Genomic DNA, 22,037 nt, shown 5'->3' on the forward strand with positions numbered 1-22,037 from the left:
CTTTTTGGAGGAGTAACATGTGTGTTGGTAAGAATAAAAAGTCATGCTGTAATTTTCATCCCAATTTTTCTGTACACCTATTAGTGTAAATTTGATAATTTTTGTCAGGAAAATTTCTTTTAACGCAAACTTTACATTTCTTAAATTTTATCTATGCCGAGCGATTTTCAGGAGTCAGTTTTTTCCTCAGTTACATAAAAATGAAAAATACAAGAAATTTTGAAATAAATATAATCCAAACAAAATACCTGAGATGTAAAAAAATTACACTAAGTAGAAATTTATAACAATTTAGACAACAGTCAAAATTTTTCTTAGCAGTTTTTCTTTGCTAAAGATAAGCTTGATGCCTGGAAGTGATACCCACAAGATTTTTACTGGAATTATTGTTTTCTAAATTTTCATAAATTTTTACTTGCACAATTTTTTTTACATCTTAGATGTTTTAGTTTGGATATGAATTAATATTTTCTGTGACATAATGTCTTTTATTGGAGAAATAGTGAAATAAACATACAACAACAGTGAACACATCAGAGACATTAAATTAAAATAAAATTACTAGAGTATTTTTCAGGCTGAATGTCAGCAAGATAAGTGATCACTGTACAATGTACATGAACATATGGGATGTGACAGTGAGTGAGAAGAGGTTAATGTGTGTTCATTATATCTCAGTATCCAAATATTCTTTGTCATACGTTGTTCGTTAAAACAAATTCTCCATCCAATCCATTATGTAAATCAGTGTAATTTACTCTATAATCTCTGCTCCAAAAATCTCTTTCATCTGGCCATATCATCTCTGATTCCAAGTACAGTACAACAGTTCTTATTCTTCTCATTTCTCTCTTTATATCTTCAAGTCTACTGCATTTTTACATATATCTTACATTTCAAGTATCAATTTTGCTGGTTTACAACCCCTCTGATTAACAATTATGAATTGATTGACTTCCTTGTTAATTTTTCATACTGATTTATTAAATATAGGTGGATTTATATATATTTGGTGTATAATAATTAATATTTTGTTTGTTTATCAGGGACAAGCTGGTGTGTAGCAGGTACCTGGTGTCTTTATGTGTTCGGGCATTTCTAGAGAAAAAGGAACGTACCATTGAAGTATTCATACGAAAATTCCAAGCTCTAACAGTTTCTGATGAAAAGGTAAAACCATGGGTGTCTGTCACTAGTCTGTGTAAAAATCATTTAAGTCTTTGTTTTCCATAAATCCTTTGCACATAAAAAATTTTATATCTCAAATGGACATGTAGCCACTTTAAACCTAAGGATTGACAAATGACCATCTTTTTTGACAACAGCCAAACATCTGAGTTGGTCTATTGATTAACATTTTTTTCTCCAAAAGTGAAACTCAAGACAGAAGATAAAATGTTTTCAAAGATATAATCATTCCATGTTTTACATGGAAGATGAATAAAAGAGTTTGTGTTACCAAAAATTAAAGTGGGGTTTTTGTAAATTGGAAGTTACCTGGGATAAAGTTATTCACAATTCAGGACATTGTGGGAAACTTTCTCCTCTTCATAACTAGCTCAAGTTTTGGTGATTTTGTTTGGCATTCTAAATGTTCTTTTGAAATTTGTGATGTGGCCAATAGACATTTAACCTAAAGTTTTTTAGGCTTAAAATGAACATTTAAGGCTAGAAGTAGCTTTTGCTTATTGATATTTAGCTTCTTATCTAACTTACTACACCACCTTTAATGGCATGCCATTATACCAAAATATAGATGCATTCCATTATATTCAAATTGAAAAGTAAACAAGGAAACTTGTTTACTTTATATTTAATGTTATTGCATATTATAAACCATATTGTTAAAAAATTTATATTTTGAAGTTAAATTAGTCATTTTCATACATTAAATTTAAATTTTGTCACTGTCCTGAGAACTCTCTGAACAATACAAACTTCATTGCCTTCACCAGATTCAGTGTTTGAATTAATTTTACTTATATTTTCCATCCAATTCATTATGTGAATCAGTATATTTTACTCTATAATCTCTGTTCCAAAAATCTTTTCCATCTGGTCATCTCATCTCTGACTCCAAGTACATCAGTTCTCTGTAAAGTAGTTCAGAGTTCAGTCTATTTTAACTGTCTTGCAGTGCATGTTTTATGCTTTATTTTATGTGTATATTGTGTATTGTTCATATCGTTCTTGTCGATTTGGATTTATGTGAGTCTTATTGTTTTTTTACCATTGTGACATAGTATTATTATTTTAGTTCATTGTGACTGTGACTGAAGGCCTGCCTCAGGTATTTAACAAAACTGACTTCCAAAATTGGAATGTTAGAACAATGATGCTCGACTTTAAACTTTGAATATATCAAATTCATGCATTTGATTGACTTTGTTCGAATTTCTTATACAGGTACTTCTGTGCATGCACCACCGTCTGGCAGTCTTAAAGTGAATACAGTTCCCTTTTGACTTGGCTTTATAAATTTCCCAAGCCTCCAGGCTTTGGATATGGTCTGTTTGAAAGGCCTGCCTAATTAATCTGGTGTTCTGGAGTCTGCATGTACTTCGGGGTTTGTGGTGTATGTGGACAGGGCGGTGGTATGCCTGTTGTTCACAAGATCATATTGATGTTCACGTACCCCTTTTATGTATTGAACATATGGTTGAGAACAAATACTTTCTTTCATCAACTATCACTCCCATTTTTTCAGTCACCCAGTTGTGAGGTCCTGGATGGGAAATAAAAATTCTGCTAATTAAAAATCTACTAATGAGAGGTAGATAATAAGGACTTATCACATTAGTGATAATAAGCACAAACACCCAGGTATCAATGGAGTACATTTAATAAAACAAAAAGGATGTACATTAAAAATTAATTACATGAGTAATTAACATGAAATAACCCAAATGCATTTCGGACTGTTAGAAACGACCCTCTTCAGTTGGTATTAATATAAAAAGGTTATAATACTTAAAATTATACAAGATAGAGGAACCGCTATAAAGGTATGATCATTGAACATTAAATGGGTGCAGACAGGCTTAATGCAGCTTCATAATGTTACACAGTAGCTTGACATAACGTGTTACTAATTCAAACAGTTTTAAAATTAGCAGAATAATAAGGTAATGATGTTTATCTATCTCATATCAGTAGATGTTTAATTCATTTAATTATACCAAGGGCTGAATTTCTTTTTAAAAATTGTATGTTTATGATTATGAATATCCAGCTGGACAGTTAAGTTCTCATCTTTAAATCTCTCTTTGTTTTCATTTTGAAAGTCTCACTTAAACAATAAAAGTTCTTTTCATCAAAACGGAAAACAAAATGCTAGAATTATGGTGGAGAATTCCAAAGTTTGGAGGAAGTTTAGATGCTTGGGATTGGGTTAAGTGTCAATAACAACTCTCCTACACCCCAAAAGGTTTCAAATTGTCACTGGGAGATGAGGGAAAACCAGTCCGAATGTGGACTAGAAGAGAGAAACCCTATAAAAACACGTGTTTCAAGGACACAGTGTTCTTTGCTCCAATATTTGTTCTTCCTCTAAGATCAACTGTTTGCTCTTCAAGTTTTGTTGTTCTATCTCCCAAAGTTTTTCTCTTTTCAAGGTTTATTCTTTCTCCGAGAACTGTTATATCCAAGCGTAGCGAGCCTTGGGGTTGTCAATTTTGCAGACTGTCAACCAGGAACTGAGTGTATACATACAATGGGTCATTTGGGTTATTACTGGACTCTTTTTTCTTAAAAAGAAATGATGAAGGAGAATTGTAGCAACAAGGATATAGAAACTTTTGTAAGAAAACTTTTAATGTTTTATTAAATGGGGAAAAGTGAATGATAAGCCTGTCTCAGTGACTATTTCATGCCCACGCATGATTCTTTCGACCCCTTGACCAGTCAGTCAGTCAGTCAATGTATTTTATTGGTACTAAAGTACATGCCCTGGCCCTGCAAGAAGCATTACCAGGGCTTGAAAACAATAGGTATGATTACAATGAACAATAACTACAATTGAAGAGTTTGTACAAAAGATTCTAAGAGTGAGCAAGAAAATATAAAGTATACCTACATAAAACATCCGAAAAGGACACCACACACAGTTCGCATGTAGTGTACAAAAAAATATAAAAAATGCATATTTAAACGTCCAAAAGGGACGCCACACATAGTTCGCATGTAGAAGTACTGCAGGAAGAGGCACCATGGTGCCGAAGAGATGATTAGCTGTGGATGGTGTTATAGTTGACACTGTAGATCCTTTTGGCAAAGTTTTTGAAGACTTGCTAGATTTCTTTGTTGAACCAGATGTCGGGATGCTTACACGGCCAGGGTATGTTGAAGTGGTCTAGTAGAAGACTAAACTCAAATCTTTCTCTTTCAAAAATTATGCAGTTGTACAGGTAGTGTTCTGGACTATCCCTGACGTTGCACACGGGGCATACATCGGTGTTGCCATTTGCAAATCTCGCAAGGTAATTAGCAAATTTCCCATGTTCGGTTAAAATCTGATTGACATAGAAGTCAGGGGTGTACTACCTTATAGCAAGGTACTGCTGTAAGTCAGGGATAAAGTTATGTGTGACATGCTGCATGATTTGATCCCAGTCGGATTGCCAGTGTTGTACAGTGTCAGACCAAAGCATGCTGCGAAGGGTTTGTTGGCTTATTTTCCTGTAGGCTATCTGGTTCTTATCCATTGTAGTGGCAGTTTTGGCAAGAGAGTCGGCCCTCTCATTGCCAACCACCCCCTGATGGGCTCTGACCCATGTAATTTGGATTTTGCACGAAGACATCCGCAGCGCATTCCTGATGTATTCAGCCAGCGGGTGTAATTTTGGGCTATTAATGAGCCTGTAGGCCGAAAGGGAATCGGTATGGATGGTGGCAGTGATATTATCGTAGTTCCTATTAATGTGCTCGACGGCTTTCCAAATGGCAAAGAGTTCTGCCTGGAACACCGTGCATTTATCATCAAGGCGGTAAGTCTGGTATGAGAGTTCAGTAGTGTTCTCATATATTACAAGACCACAGCCAACTGAGTTATTTATTCTTGATCCGTCAGTATAGATGTTAATACTGGTGTCGTCATTGTCCATCTTAGTGTTGGTTATCTGTCCGATTGGAAAAAGAGTTTCATTGAATGGGAAGGTCCATTCTATGTCCTCATGGTGAATAGTGTCGTTAGAGATGTTAATGGTGCTGCCCCATTTAATTTGCTGATACTTTTCTTTTTGAGCGATTTCCAAGTCTATCGGTGGTCTTCTAGCGAGCACCTGGAGACACCGATTGCTAACAGTACGGAAAGATTTAGTAATTAGTAACAGTGCACGTCTCTGTGAAGAAATCAGTTTTCTCTTCGTATGCACTTTCTTAGTGGACCAACCCCAGGTGCCGCAGGCGTAGGTTATGAGTGGCAGGTAGATACTGTCGTATACGATGGCCATGGCATTACTAGTCATCACCCAATCCCTTTTTGCCACTTGGGCAAAGGAGTTCATGATGATGCCTGTACGGGAGGACACATATTCGACCCCTTGACCATCCTGACAATTGCACACAGTCAGAAAACCTTATTCAATGTTTATTTTAAAGGTATAGGTGGCCACCAGGAAGTGGAAAAAGGCTAGCCAAGTGTTCACATGGGTCCTGGTTTATTAAAAAGAAATGAATGATTTTATTTTGTTTTCCAGAAAAGGTGGAGGTCAATCTTTACTAAGAGGTCACTTGATACTGGAGACTGACAAAATTATGATCAGTATCATCTATCTATATTTACTTGAGCTAGACAAACAATTTTCCTTGCTTTGGCACAGGCAGCAGTCAAAATGGATTGCCATTGCTGCTTCCGTATTCGGATGTCACGTAATTTTGATGAAATGTAAAATATGGTCATTTAATCCTTTCCAGTACTCTCTCTTTCATCAAAGGCTTCTACTCAGATGTAAAAGTAGTTGTATACGCACCTACCTTATCTATTGATATATCTTTTACAACTTGTCTTTCCCAACAGCTAGCTTTTGTTATTGGTTATCATAATGCTGGTATTTATTGTTAAGTTTCAAAATGACCTTTGAATTTGTGTTGGGGATAGTGACAAAAGAGGCATGCACAATCACCTTTTGATGAACAAAAATAATTTTAATAAAACAGTCACTATTAGATCTCAAGATATCAGTTAATCCAGTAAGGTACCAAATCAAATTTGCATACAATCTGACAACCATACACTATTATTATTGTTGTGTTTAGTGGGTTATACTCAGTTCACACTGGTAGCTGTGTACTATGCCAGACCAGAGTCAAGGTATAGCAACCAAAATAAAACTAAAATTAAATAAGTGTGTTAGTGTCTGTATTCAGGAATTTCCTAACAATGTGGCATGTATTCAATATAGTGGCCTACTGCAGCATGATGTATGTATTTCTATTCAATTGTAATGTTCCCAGGCTTTTGTGTAATGTGTGTGGTATCACACCTGTACAGGAGAGAACGACAGGTACAATAAGCACACTTTCCGTCCTCCACAGATGCCTTATTTCCTGGGCGAGTTCTGTGTACTTGCTAATTTTTTCAGTGAATGTGAATGATTGTGAGTGTTTGGAATGGCTATGTCTATAATGTATGTGATTTTATTGTGTTTGTCAATGAGTGTGATGTCTGGTCTGTTGTGGTAAATTGTTTTATCTGTAATTATGGCTTCGTCATAGTACAGATTCTGCCTGTTGTTTTCCAATACTGTCTGTGGAATGTATTTGTAATATGGTTCGTGGATGTCTAATAATTTGTGTTTGTTTGCAAGTTCTTGGTGTATTATATTTGCTACTTGATTACGTCTGTGTAAATAATCTGTTTGTGCCAAAAGCTTGCAACCAGAAGTGATGTGTTGTATAGTTTCTGGCATGATGTGACATTTTCTGCATGTGTCATTTGTGAGTGTTGTATCTTTGAGTATGTGTTTTCTGTAGTTTTTAGTATTTATGACCTGATCCTGTATGGCAATCATGAATCCTTCCGTCTCCCCAAAGAGGCATCCCCGATCTAACCAGCTGTTTGACGCAGTTTTGTCAACAAAATCCTGGGCCAGGTCGTAAGGATGCCTGCCATGGAGAGCCTTTTGAGCCCATGATTGCTTAATGTTGTCTATGCTTTTTATATGTTGTGTCATGTCTGTATGTTGTGAGTGTAAGTTTAATGGTGTGTTATTTGAGTCTGCTAGAGTTACTGCTTTATGTAACTGTGATGTTTCTTGTTTCTTGTAGAAAAACTCTCGCAGTGACTGTATTTGTTTGTAGTGAAGGTTAACTATGTCAATCAGGCCACGTCCGCCTTCTTTACGTGGAAGGGTTAATCTTTCTGTGGCGGATTTAGGATGATGTTGTTTATGCTTAGTAAGTGTTGTTCTTGTTTTCCTTTGGAGTTGCTCGAGATCTGTGTGAGTCCAATGTATAACTCCAAAAGAGTATGTGAGTACTGGGATGACATATGTGTTTATTGCTTTAACTGTGTGTTTTGCATTTAACTGTGTTCTAAGTATAGCGTTTAACCTACTTTGGTATTCTTTAATTAATCGTTGCTTTATTTGTGTATGTTCTGTTAGTTTGGCCTGTTGGAATCCTAAGTACTTGTAGAACTCGCCCTCTTCCATGGATTCAATAACGTCTCCATTTCCAAGTGCAAAATCTTCTTTCTTCAGGATTCCTTTTTCTATGTGAAGTTTTTTGCATTTGTCTAGGCCAAACTCCATTTGTATGTCCTTAGTGTATGAATGTGTGATTTGTAGGAGTTGATGAAGTTGTTTTTGTGTGGATGCATAAAGTTTTATGTCGTCCATGTACATGAGATGTGAGAGTGTAAACTGTGTTGTTTTTTCGTGTCTGATATTGTAGCCGTATTGCGTGTTGTTTAACATGTTGGATAATGGATTCAGGGCTAGGCAGAACCAGAGAGGACTCAAGGAATCTCTTTGAAAAATTCCTCGCCTAATGAATATTTGGTTTGTTTGTATGGAAGTGTTACTAACCCTGAGATGTAGCATTGTTCTCCAGTGCTGCATAGTGTTTTGGAAGAATGCAATGAGAGATGGGTGTATTTTGTACATGTGTAGAATATGTAGCAGCCAACTGTGTGGAACACTGTCAAATGCTTTATTATTATTATTATTGTTGAATCAAGGTTGCTTGTTGTTCTCTATTATATGTATTTTGTTAGCACAATGTTGCTGTTGAGAACATATCATACAGGAACACTTTAAGAGGAAAAAGGTTGCTTTATTGGCTTGGACGGATTATTATTGTGTTGGGTTTAGTGGGTAATACTCAGTTTAAACTGGTGGCTGTGTACTATGCCAGACCAGAGTCAAGGCATAGCAACCAAAACAAAACTAAAATTAAATAAGTGTGTCAGTATGTGTGTCTGTATTCAGGAATTTTTTAACAAAGTGACATGTATTCAATATAGTGGCCTTCTGTAGTGTGATGTATGTATTTCTACTTAATTGTAATGTTCCCAGGCTTTTGTGTAGTGTGTGTGGTATCACACCTGTACAGGAGAGAACAGGTACAATAAGCACCCTATCCATCCTCCACAGATGCCTTATTTCCTGGGCGAGTTCTGTGTACTTGCTAATTTTTTCAGTGCATGTGTTTTGTACATTGTGAGTGTTTGGAATGGCTATGTCTATAATGTATGTGATTTTATTGTGTTTGTCAATGAGTGTGATGTCTGGTCTGTTGTGGTAAATTGTTTTATCTGTGATTATGGCTCTGTCGTAATACATTTTGTGCGTGTTATTTTCCAATACTGTCTGTGGAATATACTTGTAGTATGGTTCGTGGATGTCTGCCAATTTGTGTTTCTTTGCAAGCTCTTGGTGTATTATATTTGCTACTTGATTGTGTCTATGTAAGTAATCTGTCTGTGCCAAGAGCTTGCAACCAGAAGTGATGTGTTGTATAGTTTCTGGCATGATGTGACATTTTCTGCATGTGTCATTTGTGAGTGTTGTATCTTTGAGTATGTGTTTTCTGTAGTTTTTAGTATTTATGACCTGATCCTGTATGGCAATCATGAATCCTTCCGTCTCCCCAAAGAAACATCCCCAGTCTAACCAGCTGTTTGATGCAGTTTTGTCAACAAAATCCTGGGCCAGGTCATAAGGATGCCTGCCATGGAGTGCCTTTCGAGCCCACGATTGCTTGATGTGTGTATGCTTTTTATGTGTTGTGTCATGTCTGTATGATGTGAGTGTAAGTTTAATGGTGTGCTATTTGAGTCTGCTAGAGTTACTTTATTATTATCATTATTATTATTGTACAAGTTAATAATGTTTAAGCATCTTCCTATGCCTAAACTTTTCTTTTCCATTCTGTTCTGTCTCAACAGTCCTCTTCTGTCAGTCCTTTGTGCTCCATAGCTTTTGTTACTTCCTTTATCCATGTAGGCCATGCCCTTTCTCTTTTTTTTCTTGCCAGAATCCAATTTAATATCTGTTGTGGTAGTCTACCTTCTTCCATCCTGTGAACTTGGCCATACCAAGTTAATTGTTTGTAATGGATATAATCGACTATAGAGTTTTGATAATCCATTTTTTTCCTAATTTTTTCATTTTTTACATTATCCAGTTTTGAACATTGATTGGATTGTCTCAAAAAGTTAATTTCTGTGGATTCTAATTTAGATTTAAATTTTAAATTTAATAACCACACTTCTGCTTCATATGTTATCATTTAGAACTAATGATTTATATATGTTTATTTTTGTTGTTTTAAAGATTTGTTAATCTCATAAGATTCTATTTAACATTCTTATAGATCTTTCTTTCATAATTTTGTCCCTAATTTCAATTTCCATCTGACCATCATTAGTAATTTTTGTTCCTAAATATTTGAATTCATCACATTTTTTAATCAGTTCAATTTTTTTCATTTTCCTCCAAAACTAAATCATGTATGTCTTCAGTACTAATTACCATTTAATTAGTTTTTCCAATATTTATATTTAGTCCCCAGTTATTATATTCCTCTTTCAGCTTTCTTGTCATATATGTTAAATCATCATCATTGTCAGCTATAACTAATTGGTTATCTGCAAATAATACTGTGTGGTCATATGCACGTAGTGAGATTTATTTAACAAAGTGATGCATATATTAGAATAACAAAACATTCTTTTATTCTACTCGTATTTTAACACTTGACAGGATCTTCTGGATTCCGACACTCCTAGTTCCTTTTCATTCACAAAAAAAAAGTTTTTCGAATCCACAGGCAGAAATAAAATTACCGCAGTACCAAGAAATACTTATCAATAACTTAAATACTAATTATTCTAATAAAGGAAAGAAAGAAAAGGATAGATAATAGGATAGGTAGAAATATAGTGCCAAGCAAGTATAGGTACCCAATAGTTGACGATCGAGGTGGCGGTGGTCGGATGATATCGTTCTGGATTGTGGGAACCAATTGTAGGTGAAAGTCAGTCAATATTCCACTATAACCCTTTGGATGTTTTTAATATAAACCACAACTATACTCAGCAGAAAACAATTAAACATGTAATCAACACCTTATCTTTCGCTGAGAGATTATTTTTAATTAAAACAAACGTTTTCGATCCATTCATTGGATCATCTTCAGGTTAAATAGAACACTTCATAAATAGAACGACTCGTTTAAATATTCAAAAATACAAATAAACCGATAACATAAAAATAAATAATACTTGTAAATAATACAAATATTCAAAATAATAACATAATACCATTACTAAATATTAATATCGTCTGCCTAACTATATAGAGCTTACTATGTATCATACTAAATTTCATGCGCTTTTTTTAAGCTTTTAACCGCAAACTTCCAAGCAGAAGGAAGACCTTCCGCATCCCTTGCGTTAATACATTTTTCTTCAAGTTTGCTTCTATAGATTTCTATCTTTTCAGCTGTTCTTGCCAATGCCGGCGAGTGTATCTGTTTCAGGATTTCGGCTTTATCCCAATGTACCAATGAACCTTCTGCCTGCACCATCTGGGCCAAAACTGTCGCATTAGAACATTTTCTAATATCATATTTGTGTTCTTTGATCCTTAAACCTAGGTTCCTAGTTGTAACCCCTACATATTCTTTCTTAATTCCTAAAAGCTGGTTCTCGTAGGGAATCTTGTACACACCCCCCTTATCTTCTTTTCTAACTACCCCTTTATCGTTTCTAAGTATTTTGTACAAATAGGAGGGACTTGCAGGTAGTAACAGCCACTCTCCTCTGGGAGAGTGGCTGTTACTACCTGCAAGTCCCTCCTAAAATATTAATCTCACAAAGCATTTAAAGTATTTTTAAATCGTTGGAACAAACAAACTTACCATTCAAAACTTTTGAATTCCCCATATATTATTATAATTAATTCAAACAAAAATGCCTTAAGATTAAATTAAACTAAATTACAATAGTGGGACTAATGATAACCTCATTACAATTTTTTCTAAAATGTCCTAACTAAATATACAAGCAATATCTTTCTGGTATGTGGCCGAACACTTCAAGTCTCTGCACCTTGTAGATCCTCAAGCTTTAGCTGAAGCTTCATACGTCTTTTTGCACAAATCTTTCTCTTGGCCCAGTGCTACTCGAGCTCAGGGACATCTTCCAAGGTTTGTCCACCTCGGTCCTCTCAGGTTCTTCTTACTTCCATCCTTGACCAAGATTTGATCCACAGTGAGCTCTCCTCATTCAAGTTCCTCGAATATTTTCTTTCTGTTTTCCAGACCAGTTCCCCTAAGTAGGGGTCCTTACTTCAACACCAAACAAGAGATGGTCTGGACATGATTACAAGCAATGGCATAATGCCAGAAAAAAAGGAAAAGGCATATAAAATGGAGTGGGCAGAGAAGAGAAGATAAAAAGATGGCAGACTGCTACATTTTGACAGTCATTGGTTATTGTTGTGTACACTTTTCCTGCATTTCATAATTTTTTAGCTTTATTTTAATTCTAACTTAACACTTCAGGCCGATTCTTTTCTTTCAGCTAGTTCTAAATTATTTAATTAATTAAAAATTATAATTATTAAATTTAGCTAGAGATGGTGCCTAACCACCTAACTCTAGTACCAAATTATCTTGTAAATTATTATTAGTTTAGCTGGTTCTAGCACGATAATTCGGCTTTGATTGGTGTATTGCTTTAATGTATAACGGGTTAGTTGATGAAGTTTGTTTATATATAAATCTAACTTGTATCCTGAATATTTTTTTATTTACACATGCCAGGTTTTATTCATTAATTGCCATTCATCAGATTTTATCATTTCTCTCTAGGAATGTGCATATTTTAAGTCCATTGTTATTACTACTTTTTCATTGTCAATGGGAATCTTGTCAGACTGTTGGATAATCTTTTACTGCATCATTAATTTGTAAATATTAAGAAATTTCTGTCTTTGACAGAATCAAATTCTTTGACTATGTTTTTGATTGTCTCAAAAAAATTGCCATTTTATTTTTAATTAGAACATATTTTGTATTTCAGGCACACTTGGTAGAAAAATTTCTACATTATTTATTTTCCAATATGGAACTGGATCCTACATGGCATGGTAATATATATATATATATATATATCTGCAATTTATTCCTTAAAGTTATTCAATTATTTAACTATTTGTCAATTGCATTATTTGTTTAATTAGGTGCTAGTGAGGTGCAGCTGGAGTATGCACAATCAGTCATAGAGAGAACTATTATGAGTCAAATTTACATACATGCCATGTATCCCAATGGCGACGGAGACAAACTACGAGATCAGTAAGTCTCTCCTTTACAAAATCTTAAGATATAATCGGCAGACCTCAATGCTTTTCCAATTTAGTTTTGTTTTTGGATAAATGTATGTCTAAAGAAATAGCTACCACTTGTCTGACAAAGACTTCTGTACCAGTAGTGTAAATAGAACTGGAATTATCGGGTCCAAATAAAATAAGTCACAAAAGTTAATTTAACAAAAAAAAACAAATATTTAAAAACATAGTATCTTTGGTTAATTTTGTACATCAAATTTTCACAGTTACTATAAAGTTGTTTTCAGTTACATTCACTGGTTTCTAAGACAGTTACACTTACAAAATTATAAATTAATAAGATTTATTTGCAAAGGAAAACACCATACATAAACCACCAGGATAAAACTACTAAATATAATGGAAAATCCAAAATTCAACTTTGTTAAAATCTTCAAACACAATTGCATTCCTCTGGGCATGCTGCAATGCAAAAGGATAAATTTTTGTATATATTTATAAGTACTGTACATTCATTGGATTAAAATTTATCCTATACTTTAAAAAATTTCCACAGGATACTAACAGAAGAAAACACAGGGATTCTTCATCCTTCTTACACCTCAGGAACAGAGTTGATCTTTTATTGTAGGCTCTTATCCATTCAATATGTAAAAACATGTAAAATAAATTTTTCTTTGGCAATGGCTAAAATCATAAATGTGAGGGTAAGAAATTTTGTGTTGTAGACTTTAATCTTTTATAAATTTTAATTAAACTTTAAATGCAACTTTATAAAGATGGAACAAGTTATAAAAAAATTAAAAGAGAAAAGGAAAAAATAAAATCGATAAAATTTGCTTAAACCTCGATTTCCATGAGTTGGGTTCCTTGTTGAGATGAGTACATCTATGTATCACGATTGTGTCACCCGTCACCTCATTGGTCCAAGGAGATTGTCATCCCTGACGAAATCGGGGAAAGGCCCGAAAAGAGGATTTCATATAAAAAGGACAGGCACAATGAGTAAGATCGGGGAAGTTATGAATTGATTGTGTGTGTGCAACATGTCCACCTCCAGCCGAGATCAACGCCGAGAACTGTACCTGTATGTTTATTTCCTCGCTGACTGAACTTTAGAACATCAACAAACTTTGAACAACTGAACAAGAGAACTACTTCGAGAAACCAGTATAAGTTAAGGTATTTATCCTGCCCACGCACTATTGTACGCTCTCTCTTTCCGCGTAAACTAATCGCAAACTCGATTGTAACTAGAAAACGGAATTGCAGAAAAGATCAATGCTGAACGTGATTCACGTAACTTATACAGCCAATGTGTATTTAGCCAATACTAACTTTGTAACCTTAAATTCTGATGTATAATTAACTTAAAGTCAATATAAATAAACGGTTATTGATGTTTAAAACATCTTTGAGTGCAACTTCTTCCGTTTTTCTCTCCATTCCCTCCATTCCGGACCCAAAACTCATACGTAACCACTTACATGAACTTGTGGTCTCTGTATCGACCTAAGGATACAGTGGTGTCATCCTGACGTGGTATCAAAGAGATACTGACTCAAGGGTTACATAAATATGTATATAGTTATGTATGTATATAACAGTATAATATTATCCTAAACTTATTTTACTTTGACATGTATTTACAAATGTCAAAGTACAAATAACTGGAAAAATTCGGTCTCAACCAGGAGAAGAACTAAGAGGCCTTGGCATCTCCCCAGTTATTTTACCAGTTGAGATCAAATTTTATCAGTTGATAACTTTCAGAATGTTAAGCAAAGTGGTCAGTAGTGTGCCCATTCAGAACTCAAATTCCAGCCAACTACCTGTCTTGTCTTAATACATATGTGCCAACATTGAAGGAAAACATCTATTGTCATTTATAGTTTAAAAGTTCACTAAATTAGTAGGTATTTTTATTATCCCAGAAATTTGTCTTAGTGAAGGATTGGTAAATATTATAAATTGACTTGAACTTTAGTTAACCAGTATAGATACAACAACTGTATTGGTGACAAAATTTGAATATAAGGAATATACTAAAAGTAAAGAATGTTGTGCTGGCACTTCACCTGGTCAGATCCACTAGTTTCCTCTGTTAAGATTTCTGAAAAATATCCATTTTTCATCTCCCATTACAATCCTGTGACAGAACATGTCATCTCTTGAATTTTGCATCATATGATTGCAAACTTGTATCCTCCTTTGTTCTTTCTGTTCCATCAGTTTATAGGATACTTCTTGAGATCTGCTGCAAAAGCTAAAGTGTTTCAAATGCTGAACAATGGTTGATAGTGAAACCCTGATTTCAGCAGACAGTTGGCAAGTGTTGCTGGAAAAACCATTCAGCTGCTATTATCTTGTTCATAAGTAATATAAGTAAACAATGCCTTTTTAACAGTCCAGCAGAAACATTTAATTCTCTAATAACGTTTTCAACCGATTTTAGCGGCCTTCATCAGTTACTCCAATATCAAAAAGAACCAAGTATTCGAAATTTACGTAATACAAAATTAAATAAAATTAAACTGCAGTTGTGTAGAACAACGGAAAAAATAAAAATACATAAATAAATAAATAAAAATAAACAAATAAACCCAAATAAATAATAATGCTGTCATCATGGATACATATATTAACTTGTGTTAGTATAAAATGACTTCCAAGCATTTGCCAAACCTTCTGCATCTCTGTGATTGATACATTCCATGGCTATATGTGCTTTATGTATTTCTATTTTTTATTTATTTATTTATGTATTTTTATTTTTTCCATTGTTCTACGCAATTGCAGTTTAATTTAATTTTATTTAATTTTGTATTACGTAAATTTCAAATACTTGTTCTTTTTGATATTGGAGTAACTGATGAAGGCCGCTAAAATTGGTCAAAAACGTTATTAGAGAATTAAATGTTTTTGCTGGACTGTTAAAAAGGCGTTGTTTACTTATATTATTTATTTGATTTAGTTTCAGTAAGATCTTTTGATTATTATACTTGTTCATAAGATCTAGGCCTTCAATTTTGCAAATTTTCTCTGCTGCTCTCCTTGCACTGAACCCTTGTTTCCAGTTATGATGCAGCATGCCTTGAATAATGAATTTTTCGTCCGTCATTCTTTCTTGTGGAAAACAATATTTACCAAAGGAATAAACTTGACTGCTCTTATAAAATGATGGTATGCACTTTAATGATGATGAAAATATCAGCATGTTTGCATTCATAGCACTTTTGACAGTGCTAGAGATTTTTTTCACAAAAGTGTTGTCAGTGTCTGGCAACTTTTGAATCATACTGATATATTGCTTATTTTCAAATTTCAGGAGAATTTATTGAATTTTGATTGTTAAATTCATGTTTAACTACTATAAACTAACAATTATTTACTATTGGGTTGTTCGGAAAGTAAGTTCGTTTTTTTTACCACTAGACGGATTAGTGGTATTTTTCTCGCCATTTTCGATCTAAACCGTATTATCATTATATATTTTGACAGCATTTTATGGCTTATTTGTAAAAAATTTTATTTGATTCCGTGCAATTGTTTATTTTTTCTGTCCCATCAAATATGGAAGATTGAAAGCAGCATCTTTGGCATGTTTTGCTTTTTTATTACCAAAAAAATAAAAATGCCGTTCAAGCAAGAAAAAAATCATGTGACATGTATGGTGGAGATGTGTTGACAGAAGGACAGTGCTAAAACTGGTTTACAAAATTTCGTTCTCGCAATTTCAGTATTGAAGATGCACCACGTTATGGATGGCCAATTGAAGCCGATGAAAACAAAATAAAAGTGCCGATTGAAGCAAACTGTGGAATAACAACACGTGAAATCACTAAGAGATTAAATTTGTCAAATTGAACTGTTTATGAGTACTTGAAACAAATTGGTTTCGTTTCAAAGCTCGATATATGAATTCCACGAGTTTTTAAAGAGAAATGCCCTATTTGGTGAGATTTTAAGTAAATTTATTTTTGGAGCTTTTACCAGACAATTTAACAATTGATTCGAAAGTGTACTGCATTCAAGTAAACAAATTGCGTAATATCATCAAACAGGAAAAACCAGCCAGAATTGATAAAAAAAAAACAGCTATAGTGTTTTACCACAGTAATGTCAAATTTCACACAAGTTTGGTAACTTGTCAGAAACTGTTATACTTAGATGGGACGTGCTATCATACCAACCGTATTCGCCAGATCGAGCACACTCAGATTATTACTTGTTCTGGTCTGTACAATTATTTTTAACTGTAAAACATTTACTTGAAATGACAATGTCAAAAATCACTTGGATCGGTTTTTTGTAAGCAACGATCAAAACTTTTATGAATGTGAAATCGTGCTACTACCAGAAACAATGACAACAGGTATTTGACCAAAATGGTCAACATATAATTCAATAAAATATTTATTTATCATAAGAATATTGCATATTTTCCACAGAAAAAAAAACGAACTTACTTTCCGAACAACCCAATAGTTTCATATGTAGGGAAGTTTTCTTCAATTAATTTTGCTATGTATCATATTCAAATTTATGAATACTTCCAACTTCTGAAAAGCTGAAATAATAAGTTAAACTTTGGATACACTAGCCCTAATAACCATTAAATATATATTGACAGTTACAATTAATAGTGTATTCAATCTTTGTCAAGATAACTGAGATTTAGTTATACTCAAACTTTATTATGGTAACAGAGTTGTTGGAATCACATTTGTGACAATATTGACATAAGCAAGAACATTATCATGTGTCTAATAAAAGGTTTTAAATTTCAGTATTGCTCTTATGTTATTTTGTACTTGTTATTTTTATTGTCCATTGCATTAAATTAAATTTTACTTTTTATTGAATTTTATTTATGACATTATGTTCAGCTGTCTTAAAACAAAATAAATCAACTGGCAACACTATGTATAATGGTATGTATTTCAGGTAATACCTTAATTGTCGGTATCATCCCAGATTGTTATAGCTTTAACTGCTGTTATTGACCATAATATGTTTGGTACATTCTAGAATAATTTTTGATAACATAATTATGACTGACTATAACAATTATTAATTGAGTAGTGTGATATAAGTATAGGTTGAACCTATTTAATTTGGCAATCTGTAGTCCAGCATGTTTTCAGTCTATCACTACTAGTCTGAAGATTTGCCACCAGGGTGGCTCTGTTAGTGACATTAATGTGACATGTTGTTTACACTGCAGTGAAATGTTTTGATTACGATTCTATCAGTTTCACGTATTTAAGCAATAGACTCAATTAATCTATTAAATTCATGGAACAGAATTGAAATCAAAAAATTTTCAGTAGCACCTATTCATGTCTGTTGTAAAAGAATCATATTTTGTGCTAGGTTATGAAAAATTATACAAGAAAGTATTAAAAGGAAGTATTACATTGCAAGCTCAAACTGTAACATACCCTCATGCTGTACATAAGGAATCATCTCCATATAATTAATTGACCACCTTGCTGTAGATTTCCACACATTCCAAGTGAGGTTCAATGTTTGATGCAATAATCTTACTCGATCAAAGTCCACAAGTACCCCTTCATCCTCTGCCATGCTGAAAAGCTTTTTTAGTGATACTATATTGTTGTTTTTCTTTGATCCTTATCCCGCGAGTCCTAACAATGGCAGACACAGACTGGGGTCAGTTAGTAGTATGGTGTACACTCCTGATGGGGTCTTTCCTTTCCTTGAGGGGGTCTTTGCTATTTCTTATTAATGCGAAAATTGAAGGGCTTTTTGTATAAGTTATTTTAATGCTGTTTGCCTTGGTTTGATGAACTTCAGTACTACATTCTTATCTTGAGGGAACATAGTAGGTGAAGGTCCTTCTAACCAGAGTATGAAAGGCAGCAATCTAGTATTTGTAAGAATTGTGTGACTGCTTAGAAGGGTGCATACACATTGGGGCAAGGTCTCCCTTGTCATCTCAGTTGTCCTTTTCCTAATCCCCAAGGGCCCTTACAGAAAATGAATGACTTCTAGCCTATTCTGCAAATATAAAAGAAACTAATGAATGATATTTGTTCATTTTCCAATACAACTATTTTTATATAGTTATTTGTCATATGTTGACAAAAACCACATTAAATTGTTTTCAAGGCCAAGTTAGCTTCAAGTGCAACCAGTGCTACCTTTTGATAGTACAGATCTGAAGTTGAATCCTAGAATTTGAAGCTTTTTATATAATGTATGATGCCCTTTTTTTATAGTCTGTGGTGCCACTGCTGTGTAGATATATAGAATGGACAATATGTTTCCTTACTGTAGATCTTTGTAGTAAGCTCTGCATAGGTATACCCTTGCATTGCAAGAATGTAGTACCTTCTTAATTAAAAAAAGGTTCATACATGATGTGTGAACTCTAATGTCAAAGAAAAATATTTGAAAGACTGCTGAATTTACATAAGAAGAAGTCTCTTAGCTTATGAAAACACGTCTCGAGACAAATCAAAAGGAAAAGTGACTCAGTCAAACTGTAAGAAAGATGCCTTCAGAGATGTTAAGAAGTCCAATTTACTAAGTACTTCATCATGACCGGAGACTATACGGAAGATTTTCAAGACTTCTGGTAATATACACATTGAATATTGTTTCCATACATATGGAGGAAGATATTGATTTATCTATTACTGGACAAAACTGTTGACCCAACTTGTGTGTGGAGATAATAACTTTTGAAAGATTCAAACTACATGCTTAGGAATACTTGTTACTATCACTACTCTGGAATGTATCTTTTCTAAAAATCTGATGGGGGGCCTTAGAGCATTCTGTGGCATTAATATAGTTAAGTATGCATTCATGGTATTATAGTATTTCTGTTGATAAGAATTGTTTCTGGACTTGTCAGCCCTGAGTGTCATGTTGTCATTATTCTTCATTCGTCTTTTCAAGGCCCTAATGACAGATCAAAGCTGTCAATCTGAACAAATGTTGAGATAGTGGCAGATGTTGACTACTGTCTTCCATCAGAAGTATTTTTTGGTGATATGATGTAATCCCTCAGGCAATTTTTCAACATCAGGGATTATTCAGTAAGGATACATGCAAGGTGTAGAGGACTGTCATTTGATAGCCTCAAGGAACTGTGGTGGATGACAAATATCATCCCAACATACTAGTCTACCTTCAACTCCAATATACACATAATTGTGTTGTTGATTTTGCAGCCAGTGCAATATCCTCTTTACAAATGTTACAAATGAAGCGTTCTTGATACAGAGTCTAATGACACTATGTTGGCATTCATGGCAGACAATGTTTAAGGACTAAGGTTGTTCAAGAATAGATTTATAGAATTGAGTGAGTAGTGTATATTTTCATCATCTGGCCAACCAAATGGTCTTAATCAAACATAAGCATAACACATTCAGTTGGAAGTTTAATGTTGAAAATAGAAGGTGGGAACACATCAGTAACTCTGACATCAGATGAGAAAATTGAGCTTTGCAAGGTTTCTGCAAAGTTTTATTTCAGACTACAAGTTTATGTGTCACCTGTACATTTTTAATTATGAATGTGTTATCTTCTTGCAAGGCAGAAGCATACTTCTGTGCAGCCCCCTGTGGGAAATGATAGTGAGGAGACTAGAGAGAGGATCTGCCTGGCTTTTCATATCAGATTTTTTTTATACTTAAGATATGTTGATGACATTTCTGTGGCAATGTAAACAGGATCTTAAACAATTTTTACGTTTCAATATCAACTCTTAAGACCTCACTGTGAAGATGGAATAGGGAGGCTATTAGCAGGTCCATCTCTCTGATATATTAATAGTTGTGACTAATGGACTGCTTACTATAAAGGTTTACTGTAAGGAAACATATTGTCTACTCTATATACCTAAATGGTCACATGATCCTTAAGGTGGCCATACAAGTTAAGTTAATCCTTTGAGGCTGCCTGACCTTGAGGAACTTCAGAATTTCCTATCGCCCACACATGAAGAAGAAAATCTCTCAGCAGAGGCATAGCTAGGATGGGGCAACTTGCCCCAGGTGCCACTCACAGAGGGGCACCAAATGGTCTGCAAGACAAACAAGATTTGTTTCTGGAGGGGGGTGCCAATATAGTTTCATGCCCCTGGTGCCAGTTATGTTTGCTACGCCATTGTCTCTCAGTCGGCCATGGCATCTGATGACATACTGGCTGTTCTTGGATATCTATTGGTAACAAATTTTATTAAAAATCGTGGAAAAAAACATATGCGTAGACGTCTATGGTGTAAAGAGTGGCTTAAAAAAAGAGGATCATATTCCCATGTGAACCTGATCTCAAAATTGAAGTTAGTACCTAAAGATTGGCACAACTATTTAAGAATGGACAAAGAAATGTATTTAAATCTATTATCATTTGTTACACCAATTATAAAAAAAAAACAAGATACTGTAATGCGAGCAGCAATTTCACCACACGAGAGGCTCATGGTGACCTTAAGATATTTGATAACTGGCAGAAGTTTTGAAGATCTCAAATTTTCAACATTAATATCACCTCAAGCCCTTGGCTACATCATACTTGAAACATGTGATGCTATTTACAAAGTCCTTCAAAAAGATTATTTAAAGGTAAGAACAAACTTTTTTTTAATAGATGTTTATTGTCATAAGGTACAAAAATGCTATATTATATATAAACATATATAAATTACAATATCAGAAAGTAGAATGACATAATTAAAATTTAAAACAAATGAAACTATGTTATTTTAACATGGTGATTATTAATTAAGATTATCCTTTCTGATATTGTTCTTGCTCCTGATAATATTGAACGGAAGTGCTGGAAGAGGGATTAATAATACCAAAACCGATAGAAATTGGTGGTTGATAGCAAATAAATTGATGTGGCAAGTGTTGCTGTTCATACATCAATTTATGCGATAATGTTCCCATTTCCACTTGAAACAAAGTTTTGTTTATTAGCTTTTCAGCAATCAGCATTTGTTGCTTTGGGAGTCCACACAATTTCATTGCAACATTTTTTCCAAAAATATTAAAATGATCATCTCGAACTTGTGATTTATTAAAGTGATCTTTCACAGTTAATAAAATTTCGTTAGTCAACAATTCTTGATCTACTCGACTTTGTTTAGGATGATGGCTACATCGCGTCTGTACTGGAGTATCCAAAAGTTCTGTTAAATTATCATCCTGTGTTGTGATTACTGATGGAGTAATAATAATAATATCTTTGCTATGATTC

General features: G+C 34.0%; 1 protein-coding gene across 1 annotated transcript in view; it reads left to right on the top strand.

Annotated features, from left to right (window-relative positions):
* The window catches only part of LOC111620350 (GTPase-activating protein and VPS9 domain-containing protein 1-like), a 39,826-nt gene that overhangs the window by 12,164 nt on the left and 5,625 nt on the right, over positions 1–22,037 (top strand). The window contains exons 2-4 of the mRNA XM_023362267.1: positions 1,047–1,170; positions 12,530–12,596; positions 12,690–12,804. Of these exons, the coding sequence (XP_023218035.1) occupies positions 1,047–1,170; positions 12,530–12,596; positions 12,690–12,804 (306 nt within the window). The remainder of the gene's footprint in view (positions 1–1,046; positions 1,171–12,529; positions 12,597–12,689; positions 12,805–22,037) is intronic.

This window comes from Centruroides sculpturatus, unplaced genomic scaffold (assembly GCF_000671375.1).
Source record: "Centruroides sculpturatus isolate CEXI.00-Female unplaced genomic scaffold, Cexi_2.0 scaffold32, whole genome shotgun sequence".
In the NCBI taxonomy this organism is placed as follows: Eukaryota; Metazoa; Arthropoda; class Arachnida; order Scorpiones; family Buthidae; genus Centruroides; species Centruroides sculpturatus.